This window comes from Cygnus atratus, chromosome 3, assembly GCF_013377495.2.
Source record: "Cygnus atratus isolate AKBS03 ecotype Queensland, Australia chromosome 3, CAtr_DNAZoo_HiC_assembly, whole genome shotgun sequence".
Classification (NCBI taxonomy): Eukaryota; Metazoa; Chordata; class Aves; order Anseriformes; family Anatidae; genus Cygnus; species Cygnus atratus.
The window spans coordinates 73,225,744-73,237,809 of record NC_066364.1 but is presented as its reverse complement, the minus strand read 5'-3'; the positions used below and the strand labels follow the sequence as shown (position 1 = coordinate 73,237,809).

The window sequence follows — 12,066 nt, the reverse complement described above, 5'->3', positions numbered from 1 at the left end:
ATGATCTGCAACAAGCCGCTGCCTCACACTGCTGCTGGAGAATCTCTGGAAAACTAACTGGAAACTGACTGGTCTAGCTCCATTCCTGACAGTAAACAAACTAGAAGTAAACTATGGAGAGAGCTCACTAAATTGACTTAATAAAGTTAATGAAGTCATTAATGTTCAACCTGCAGTATTTTAAACTACTTAATGTCAAAACACTGCCAGGAGACACAGCACTTCAATGGCTTATGCATAAGAAACACATCTTATGTTCTGGGGTTTTGTTGGTTTTTTTTAAAGAAAAAAAGACAAAAGCTATGAGACATTTTAAAAGATCAGTTCCCCCACCCCTAAACAAGATCTCCAAGTATCTGAACTATTGAAGAACCACATGACAAGCTACTTCAAATCTCTCACACTACGACAGTCACTGATACCTTTATACCTCAGCGCTACCTTACTTTCCTAAATCTTGACAGCAAAACAGAATATAATCTCATAATGTTCGAAGGCTAACTTAAACTGTTACCCTCTTTTTGCGAACTGGGAACGTTCTCTGAGCAGGAAGTCGTTTCAGTTCAAAACACCAGTACAAGAAGGTATTTTGATCTCTGTTTCTTTCACATAATGACTTCACAGTTTCAACATCAACGTATAATACATTTTTTGTAGATACTTACACAGTGACATGCTTAAAAAAATGTACTTTGTCATTAATGCTATTTTTCTGTGATACCAGTGCTGATAGGTGCATAGTATTTGTATCCATATTTATGGCATCATGTTGCACCAATTTGCTTAACAGCCTGGAAATTATCCTTGTTTCATTACTAGCTATATTCACTCCTTCACCTTCTGAAGAAAAATTAAAAAAAACACAACAAAAACAACTGTTAATAACAGTTCATGCTGCCTTTCAACTACATGCATTGCGTACTATGAGAAACTACTAATACCTCTAACTATGCTAGGAAAAAAAAAGTCTTTAAATGTTAGCAATTTATTAGCATTTTGCCTCGGTATCTGGAATTTAATAAGAGCATGCAACAAATGTTTGAAGAAATACAGAAGCTAACACAGCATCTTCCGGTTTATTCTGGAGCACAGTTATGAACAAATGCTTGAAGATTTCAGCAGCAAAACCGCTTTATCCAGAAGAGAAAAATGTACCACAGATCTACTTTATCTGTACAGCAATTTATACTCTAACAATATTGTTATACCATACCATTATGGCTACTGTACATACTGACTGAAATTCTTATCTTCACTGATTTCTGTATTGAATTCTGCTGAAGACTGAGAAACCCCGTACATAGAAAACAGAACCTACAGTAACTACACAGAAGAAAATCCATACGAACAGCCTCCCAAAAACTAAAGAACTTTACTTATTACTTGAAACAGTTCTCTACATATCAAGTGTTCAACAACTTGATACAAGTCATAAAAAACAATTCTAGCACAAACCACACTGAATGGGATTACAGACTGTGCACATGAGAAAAATGACTTAGTTTTGCTAGGGCACTGATAGGTACAAAAAAAGGTAATTGTGTTTCTCACTTAACCTCCCTCAGATTCACAACTATTACCTTTATCCTGAAAAAAAGTAATGAGATTTTAAAATGAAAGTAACCAGAGTTGTAAGAGCTGTAAGAAAGCTGAGTGCAAAACTTCAAGCAAAATTAAGTTCAAAATAAACCTAGTTTACTTCAAATTTAATTATTGATTTTGTTTTATTGCCAAATAAGGTTGCTGAGATCGCAAACGTCAAGGGAAGTTCAGGAGTCTGTCTCAAAAACAATTCACATTTATCAGTCCTACAGATTGATGTAAATGTTTTTCATAAAGTATAATCCAGTTGTCCATCTGCCATTTTAAGGCGTCAAATTTAGCAACTGTCTTGAGCTGTACAAGGGACGGTTTCTTTTCTACTCAGCCAAGCAAGGGAGCGCCGCTCCTCCTCACTCAATTATCCAGCACACACCTAAATACCAACTGCCACCCCTCAAAACTCCAGCAGTAGTCGCAGTGGCTATCTACCGCAGCATCCATTTCTCCCCAATTCATCATCGTCAGCTTTCTTGCTGACACTCTTCTGAGCTGCCTAGCTGATGAATTGCTCTGCTATTCATCCCATGTTAATCTGAGGCTGACGCAAGAGTAGCTTTTTGAAGACGCTTAACAGTATTAAAACTCGGCACTACCAAGCGCCCTCGGTGTGCATTAAACCTCCCATTTGGAACCAACAAGTTTCCTCATGAATAGGTAAGAATAAAATACAGTCACTAAATCAACAGGCACTAGGTTTATGTACCCCGTTACCTATAGACAGGGCTTCCTTGGAAGCTACCCATAATTTTTTTTAGAAACCGGCAATACTTTGATCTGTATAGATTTTAACCTCAATAAAGCCTCTATTAAGTCGATATATGGAGGATTTTTTTCCTGCAGCTCCTCAATCGATCATCAAGCATTTCCTAAATGTCACAGGTCTCTAAAAAAAAAAAAAAAAAAAAAAAAAAAAAGTTCTTTGCATTCTACAAGCTTAATAGGCCTATTTCAAGAAAGCCAGTTGTCCATTTCTCAGTTTCTTCCATGGCAAGTTTGAACGTTAGATTTTTTTTTTTCCCCAGATATTTTCCCCCAAAGGATTATGTTAGTCTTATCACAAAAATAAAAAATTATCCACAGAGAACAAACATGAGAACACCACAAACTCCAAAACCCGAGATTCAAGTCTGCATAAACACGTTATCACAACGGCTAAATACACTTCTCTCTAAAAGCAGCAGCAGTCGCTAATTTTATAGCTATGAGATACTGAAATATCATTCTTGCTCTCTGGATGTTTTACTATATATAGAATCGGTCAGTCTTCTTGATGCAACCTTGGTCAGAATTCATTTCTAATACCTACAGTATCATCTGTGCCCTGATTTTGCTTGACTAATGAATAGGCTTGAACAAAAAGTTGTCAGAGCTATGTGAAAAGTGGGAACAAAAAGAATCCACATAAAGAGTCTCGTTCACTCCAGGCTGATTCAGAGGCAGTATCAGATTTCCATAAAAGCTTCAAGTAATTTAAAGAAATAGCAATTGCCTTGTAAACTCACTGGATATGAGCCTCTGTGACTATATTTATCTTTATGATATGATACTTAAGCAATTAAAGAACTGCCAACAACTTGCCTCCACCATCACCTCGCACGCGCCGTTCTCTCCCTGCAGACAGCCTTCAGAGCAGGAACATCATCCTTTAAACAGGACAGCTGGGCCTACGGCAGCATTTGGGCTTAAACGCACACACCAACTACCACAGACTCTCGTCACGTCGTATTTATGCAAAGTTAGTTTGGGAGTTGGTTGCGGGGAGAGGGAGAGAAGGTGACAGTTTGAGAGCTTCTTGAAAAAAGGTTGATGTTCATTTTTGATGGATGGGTGCAGCTCATCCTTCAAAATGAGACTAACAGAAGGTAACTAAAAGCAGTACACAAAGATGAGTAACACTGCTCAAAAGCAAACATCACAGGGTCACAGGAGTTTTGTGTCCTCCTCCTTCCCCCCTTTCCTGCAACAAAACCAGGGGTATTCCACAGCAAACAGAAGTGGATTTGGCTTGTTTGACACCTGAACGCTGAAAACTATTCATTAACTTTTGACATAATTATACACAGGTTATTAGATTATACTGCATTAAGAATATTAATTTATCTGCTACTGCTTCAAAGTCTGATAAATAAATGGAAGCATTCAGTCACATCAGCTGAATGGTTTAGTTGAGTTGCCAATTAAATACATAAACCAGAACATTAAGTTTTTAGTGACACCTGTGCTGGATGAATCTGATGCTTACTTTTTAAAATTTTAGGCATATCCTGTCTCCTAGGTACTAATGAAGAAAATACACCCTGATCAAGATAGGACATTTCCACCAGCTAGAAGTTAGCTATTTCTAAAGCAGTTCTTTAATCTGAATTAAACAATCAAAACAATAACGTTTGTTATTTCAATCGCTGAAGGATTTAAACAATTCAGCAAAGTCTGGCTTCCATCTAGCGTCAGCTAGTCTGAACATAGTCATCTCCTTAAAACTCTGAATGGACCAGATGCACAATCGGTTGACGTCCAGTTAGGACTTTCTGACTTTAAAGTAAATGTTTAAACAAACGTACTTCTCTCCCCAAGCCTCTGCTCTGTATCTTCGGCCCTGAACCACCCCAGCCATTGTGCCAACGCAACTATTCTGAGATCCCATATGGTGAGCTCAATCATAGCTCCAATCCCTCAGAAAAGCAAGCCAGCAACGTATGAAAACAAACTCAAAAAGCCCTGACCAGTCCAGGGTAACAACTGACCTTTTAAGTCAGGCACCAATCCACCAGATAAGGGTGCACAATACCGCATTATCTTCCTCTGCCTCCCCTCCCACATCAGCCGCCCTCCTGATGCATTACCCCTCAAAACCGTCTCAGTGTAACTTCCCAGAGAAGCAACAAGGCTTTAACATTTGTCAGGTTCAATTTTCTCCTTTTCGAATCCAGCCTTAAATAAAGTGTTAACATTTCTAAGGCTATATGCCATTAAAAGCGTTAACTGTCCCCCTGTTAATATCCTCAAATGTCTGTCAGGCATTACACAAATAGCTTCATGGCTTATTCCCTTTCAAAACTGCTATCTTGAGGATGCTTCCAGCCCATGCACTTCCTGCAGCACCGCAATGAAGTCAGAAAGTATCAAAGCACTTCTGGGTACACCCTTGTGCTGGAAACACACAACCTCTTATCTAATCTGCTGCAATAAGGAGTAAAAATAGGTGCAGCTGCAAAGCAGTCAGGAGTATTTGGAAAAGTGAATCGTCACAAAAATCAGTTCTCGAATGAAAAGTAATCGAAGTAGTTATCAATTGTTGCTCTGTATTTTAAAAATTTGAGAATTAAAAAACCCACCCCCACACCTGTTTGCATAACCACAGCAATTCCGACCACTAAGAGGTACCCGTGAAACTGGCAGTGTATCTGTCAGTGCTCGGCCATACAGCTGCCTGGACAGAAGAGCTGTAACTTGCACCAGCTCCTTGTTCTCCTTGGACACCCAGCCGATGAGCCATGGACAAGTCTTTAGTGGAAACACGAGTAATACAGTCGAGGGGCAAGCTCTGCTAACGAAGCTGGGTATTACTTCTCTTCAAGGCTGTCCCGGTGGCTTTGCCCGTTCGAGTATCAATTGTCTCAAAAATCTAAGTTCTGCTACTGAAAAACTAACTTTGCGTGTATTAATACCCTCCAAGAAAAACAGCCAAAAAAATCCACCCAAACCCTAACGTTACTTTAACTGCCCTGCACACGGTGTCTGTGTATTTTCTCAAGTCAAAAGCAGAGAAAATAACATTGCTTAACTTTCAGCCACGCCACTCTTTGCCTCGTCAGAGCAAAGGGATCTGATTCAGCTTACAGACATTACAGCTGTCTGTTTCGAAACCCAAGGAGCAGCTCCAACGTGCCTCGCAGACCAAGATCCTCCTGCTACAAAACCGCAGACACGTCTTGTACGGCGCTTCTACCGACCGACCTAACCCATTACATTAGGCACATCGAGGCTAAAAACACCAGCACCTTCACTGCTGCGACTAGCCTTATGTTACTGAAGTTGCAAGAAAACATCAAAAGCAAAAGAAAGTTTTCCTAATATGCATTTTGATTAAAATCAGTACAGAAAAATCCAAGCAACCTGCATGAGATGTTGCGAGTAGTGTTTTAATAACGCTGTGGGCCAGCAGGCAAGGGCATTTCGTTACCTCACCGTGTCCCACACCCACCCACCCGGCTGCAGCCCTGCTGTGGTCCTGGGGCAGCCCAGCAGCAGGGGCCTGGGCGCCCCAACAGCACCCACAGGCACACGGCCGGGCAGGTGCCGTCACACGCCTGCTCCGGAAAGGACGGCACTTGAAGGTTACAGGCGCTGGTTACAGACAACTCAAGGGACGCGCTTTTCTAGCAAATTCTACAGAACTCAGAACGTTTCAGGCAGCATCCCATTCCTGATGTGCCGTTATTTAGTGTACTCGGGGGAGGAAAGTTTCAATTTAAGGCGGGCTGAAAGACCCAAGCTGGCCAAAGGCAGTTACTGAGTTACGGAAGGAGCTCTTCGTTTCGTACCTGGCCTCCCCTCCACGCACACAGCGTTCACCAAACCCCAGCCACATTTTTTTGGCTTGTGTGTTTCTCTTCTGACGCACATGAACCTAATTTTCATAATTAAGACATTCTGAGTGCTTTTTTCACTTTAAGTGCTTTTCAGTTGTTTTCTTGCACTTTGCCATAACATTAACCAGCACATCTCCACTTTTTCTTCATGAGGTACAAAACCAATGTGTATCAGTCCCTAACATAACCTGCACTCATCAGTTGTTTCTAACTGTAATTGGAAGGTTTTTAATTACACTAGTTACTCTGGAAAATATCGCCTACTATTTCAGATGAGGAAAGTACCAACTCAATTCCAACCTTAAGGAATGAGTAACAATAAACAAAAATGATGAAAAGAATTCATACAGGTTTCTCCTGTTTTAAAGGCAAATTCATCAGCAGCTCCTGAGCAGTACTGTAAGTCTACTGAGGTTTCTCTTACTTAAAAAATAGTAATAATGAAATTTTAGTCATCTAGTAAGCAACAGTGAACAAACTGCTTGCAAACTGTGAGCTTTAAAACAATTGCTTTATTAAACTTCAAACTTTTATCAGTCAAAAAAACATCCGTCATCTTTTTAAGAGAAGTTACACACCAGGTGACGGCAATCGTGTAAATGCTACAGATGCATCTCCAAAAATAACTTCAAAAAATTGTACTGAGGGGCAGCGATAGGGGGGAAAAAAAGCTCTGAACATTTTTTTCCAAGCTAAAAAAATAAATTTTCCTAAGTGCAATGCAGCTTTGGTTTTGACATTGTAAGCAGCTGTCAAAGAATGACAAGAAAAAGCAAAAAAAAAAAAAAAACAAAAAACAACACGCCCTAGAACAACTCTTCTGAAGCTTTGGAAAAACAAGTTCTGGAAGTTTTATAAGCATGTTATGAGACAATCATAAATTTGAAAGTAAGATTTAAAGATGACTAAAGAACCAGATTCAAAAAACAATGTTGATAAGCAGCACAAAAAACAATACTTATCTCGTCTCATTCTTGTTTTAGTGCAATGTTAACACTACAATTAAAAGTTTAGAAATCAGCCTGAAACTCTCTGGGCAAAAGCCTATCATAAGGTCTTTATACCAAAAATGCTCATCTCTTAACTTTGTGTTAAAGGCATGGTTTGTACAGAAATCATGTTTCTTTCCTTTTTTATTGCACAATTTTATACAAAGGAAAAAAAGTCATGCTAATGTACCCAGTGCCCCTTCTGCAAACCTGAAGCGTCAGCAAAACCCTAGCTAAACACAGGCTGCATTTACATAATCACAAACAATACGGTCATGCACAGAAGTAACTAGATAACTTCCAGGGGAGAACTTATTTACAACACTCAAAGCCAGTTCTTCAGTCCTTACTCACGGAGACATTTTAGGTAACACAATGAGGCTGACACGAAATCGCCGCATTAGGCGCTGGGCTGTGCGAGCCCACATGCATTTTTCTCAGCAAGTGGAGCACCGAGAACCGAGAGCAGCATCCAAGAAAAAGTTATCCTCCTTAACCCCCTACCTGGATGTTTCCTTGGAACTGCTATTTGAGAACAGGCCACCTATCTGCCATTAAATCAGATCCATCCCCAAGAGCTAGATACACAGATTAACTCGCGTTCAAAGGAAGGCAACTTTTGAGTCGCCTTCAGTGCGGGTCTGACATGAACGCAGAAGTTTTTGAGGTGCCATTTAAAGAGCCTTTATCAGGAATTCAGCCTCTCTATGTCAAAACCTTTTGTTAAAAAAGCCAGGGCCACAGATTCAATCTGTTTCTGTCCCAACCAAGTACAACATTCTGATCAGCTGTAGGTTCGAAAAAACCAGGCACTTAAACATGAGTACTACACTACTCGGGTCTCATTTCGTAATTTAGGCATACTTGTTCAAAATCTGTTGAAAGAATAAAGCCAAAGTAACACGCTAATTACAATAGGTCAGAATGTAATTAGAGTTCAAAACATCTAATTTATTTTTAAAAACTCTGTGTAAGAAAAAATGATACAATGGATTAATTTTCCACAGTGGGGACCACTAATCTATATAAGTTGGCAAAAAAAAAAATCTAAGTTAGAATCATTAAAGGTAGTATCTAAGAAGCTGAAGCACAACAAAAATCATGTCACACTTGATGGTGCAAACAATTACAGGAAATACAGCCTATTCCACATTCAGGAAAAGCGCTCTCTTCCCACAGGTTTGCACTAGTCTGATAAAAACAATCCAGCTTCCTAGTTATTATGATGTGCACTTTAAACATCCTTGTTAATCCACAAAAGCCTTATTTACACATAAGAAGTTGAAAGCACACATATGCAAAAATATCTGTAACCTAAACAGAACCGTGACTTTCATACTTTATTCTCAAGTAGTTCATTAAAAAAGTTTCCTCCATGTACCTCTCACATTTAAGCCGATCTTCAAAACAAATGCTGTAAGGCAGAGACCATCTACTAAATTAAGCACCACGATTTTCAAAGATCAAACATTAGGACAGAGTTCAGAAAGGAAAACGTGTTTTGGGTAACACAGAACACAGGAACCAGCCAAAAATGAGATACACTTTCTGAGGTCTAACAAGATTAGATGTAAAGTTCTTCCTTAAATTGCCGGGTCCGTTTCTGTATCTTGTTGCGCACAATTACAAGAAGTAATCAACGCAGAAGCCCATTTGATTTTTGTTTTTAAATGTGGGCATGTAAAATAAATAAATGAATAAATTCTAAAACCTGTCATTCCTGTAGAGAAACTACATTTGCCTGAATTCCTAGGGTTGTGACATTATTTCTTCAGTTAGACCAGTAGAAAATGGAATACCAAGGCTCGCAGTCTGACAGTTATCTAGAAATATTACACTTCTCAAGCACAAACAGAATCTCCAGGAAGATGGCCACACAGTGAGTAAAAAGAAAGAAACACACCCAAAGGCACAAGACGTTGAACAAGAAGCAGCAAAAACCAGACTGGGGGCAAGGGGAACACGAGCACTAACTTTTTACACACATACAACCAACGCCCAGACACCTGTCCCTAATATTGTGTGTTCTCAGGAGCGCCATGCAACCACTGATGAAAATATTGAATGTCACACTTCTACATCGGTGCTCTGAACCACGCCACAAAACTCTTCTGGAGAATGTCAACGCAGCATCGAGCTGAAGGTATTTAATGCGGTGCCCCCCTGGCAGCCAGGGTAGGTGTTTCGCAGAACAGTTGCTCTGACTTCTCAGTTGTTCATCCCTTTTGACTATCCCACCTACGTAACACGACCTATATGCATCTGAGAGATACAAGCCCATGCAAAGAGAAATCCGCACAAGTCCACAAATATTTGTCGTTCTTTGGTGCCTGCTACCAGGCGCGTTAATTTCACTACTCCAGCTCGCAGTGGTGCGCAGAGGCCGGCCTCGTGTGTCTCAGAAAAAAATAACTGCCGCCCCCTAGTGCCCAAACCTTGCAGTCCTGAAGCAATTGACCAGATTTGCATGAAACATTTTTTTTTTCAACATTCCAAAAAGTTTTCTGCCTCCGCAATACTTCCACCCCACTGCCAACGTAAACAGGAAAAGCGAAGAAGCTTAAAGGGATAGCAGAATTCCTCCTGAGACTATTTAGGAACGTAGTTTTTGGTTTCTTTTTCAAGAAGAGTGTGAAGAGGAGCTTCAACACAACCCTTAAACAACTTTTTCAGCAGGAGTCTTCACGGCCCTCATTTCGGAATTCTACTACTTCACAAAACAGGTTTCCAGAGCTTTCGGTATTAAAAAAAAATAACCTCAACAGATGCAAGGATTTCAGGCATTCCTTTTTCAGTGTCCTTTTCGTATGGGAAATGTTTTTCTCTCTTTTGTTCTCTGACAAAAAAAGTTTCGGGCCTCCTCTGGTCAAATATACAAAGCTGAAGAGACTGACGAATTCAAAAATCCAACATCAAGCCCCTGAAATGTTCGGGGGGGGGGGGGGGGGGGGGGGGGGGGGAGGGAGGGGAAAAGTCTTCTCAGTCAACTTTCATCTTGATATTTACTATAATTCTAATTATTCTGAAGCAATCATTTTCTATGGAGACCAAGAACACAATTCTTAAGTTGTTTTACTTTTCACATCCGTATTTGCTCAGCTATAGATTCACACCTACCAAAATTCTCAAAAAAAATCTCCCATTGTATCACTTCCCAGAATCCATTTTTCTTAATTCACTGCTTTGTTGCTTGGCTTGTTTTTTGTACTCCTCTATCATTTATTTCAGAAGGTAGCAGTTTCTCGATATGCTATTTTTTGTTGTACTACAGCCACTATCTCGCTTTTACAGTCTTGGGAGAGGGCGGGGAGTCGCTCTACCAAATATAACCAGCTCTTCCATCTTCCGAGGTCAACAACTTCCCAAACTTCTTTTACCGAGGAGGAGGAATATGTCTGCGGACAGGAACCCTGACTCGAGATCTCGAAATTCAGCCTTTCACGCTGAGGACCTCGAGAAGTTGGAGCTGTATAAATACTTTCTGGCTTTGGCGTATTTTGCAAGACTACCAGAGGTGGTTAAACATGTCTAACGCTCCAGAAAGCCTACGTTTAAGGTGGGAAGAAAGGGGAAGGCTTTTAACAAAAAGAGCAGACCACAAGGCAAACTTGGAATAACTAAACCCAAACGCAGAGCCTAATTTCGACACGGCAGGTCTGCTGCCCTGCTGGGAGGCCCTGTGGGACAGAGGACGAGCCTACAGAGCCCCCACCCCCCGTCCCCAAAAAGCAGGGGCCTGGCAGGAGGGGGTGGGGCCTTTTCGCAACTCGGCGTGCCCCGAAATTAAAAAAAGAGTCCCGCGTAGGAGCCTTTCGAGTTAAGTTTCCGTACGAAGTGAGGCCGGGAGGGGATCTGCCGGCGACGTGAGCCAACTACAACTTCTCGGCCGCCCGGGGTGGGGTGGCGCTGGGGACGGGGGGAGGGGGGGGAACGGGGCCTGGGAGCCTTCCTCCTCCTCCTCCTCCTCCCCCCCCCCCCCCCCCGCGCATTCCTCAGCGCCTCTCGTCGCTCCCTCCCCTCCACGCGGCGGTCACCCTTCCCCGGGCGGGAGGCCGGAGTAAAAAATAGAATAAAACGAAAAATAAAACGTGTTTTTTAAAAAGAACAGCCGCGGGGAGCGCCGAGGGCGGGCAGAGCCGCACTTCCCCTTTGTTTTGGGCTCCCGGCAGGCAGGGAGGCAGCGAGCGGGGCGGCGGCGTGGGGCGCGGGCAGGGGGCGAGGGCCGGCGGGGGCTTTACCTTCGTCCAGCAGCCGCTCGAGGTGGTTGAAGATCCCGCAGAAGTTGGGGAGGCTGCTCATCAGCTTCTTGTCGTTCATCAGCTGCATCAGGTAATCGGGGCTCGGCTTCGGCTTCTCCTTGGTTTCCATTTCCCCAACCATATTCCACGGCGGCCGGCGCGCGGAGGGCGGGCGCCCGCAGCAGCTCCGCCGAGCGAGGCGGCGGCGGCGGCACGGGGCGCCCGGCGGGGTGCGGGCGGGCCGGCAGGGAGCGCGGGGGAGGGGAGGGGGCGGGCAGGGGAGCTCCCGCGAGGAAGGAGGAGGAGGAGGAGGAGGAGGACGGCTCGCCGCCGGGGGCCGACGCTCAGCCGCCGCCGCGAGGGGAGAGCGGAGAAAAAAAGAGGAAACTCGCTGGGAAGCCCGCCGCGGGCTGCGCGCTCCTCCCCGGGCGCGGGGCCCCGCCGCCGCCGCCGCCTCCTCCCGCTGCTGCTGCTGCCGCCGCTGTCGGTGCCGCCGCTCCGTGCGCCCTCGGCCGGCGCGGCCCGGGCTGCGTCCCCCCCCCCCCCCTCCTCCTCCTCCTCCTCCTCCTCCTCCTCCTCCTGCCGCTCCGCCCGGCTCCGCTCCTCGGCGCTGCCCCCCGGCTCCGCGGCGGGGGAGGGCGGGAG

At 43.4% G+C, this 12,066-nt stretch overlaps 1 protein-coding gene across 10 annotated transcripts in view; it reads right to left on the bottom strand.

The window, feature by feature from the left end:
• Positions 1–11,902, bottom strand: part of QKI (QKI, KH domain containing RNA binding) — a 162,609-nt gene extending 150,707 nt beyond the window's left edge. For 3 of the 10 annotated variants that reach the window (XM_035538882.2, XM_035538886.1, XM_035538887.1), the window contains exon 1: positions 11,422–11,901. In XM_035538882.2, coding sequence (XP_035394775.1) covers positions 11,422–11,563 — 142 coding nt within the window. In that variant the 5' untranslated portion in view covers positions 11,564–11,901. Of the gene's footprint in view, positions 1–10,300; positions 10,859–11,421 lie in introns of those variants that run through there. The other 7 variants (XM_035538883.2, XM_035538877.2, XM_035538876.2 and 4 more) reach the window with 4 other exon arrangements.
• Between the last annotated feature and the right edge of the window lie 164 nt (positions 11,903–12,066).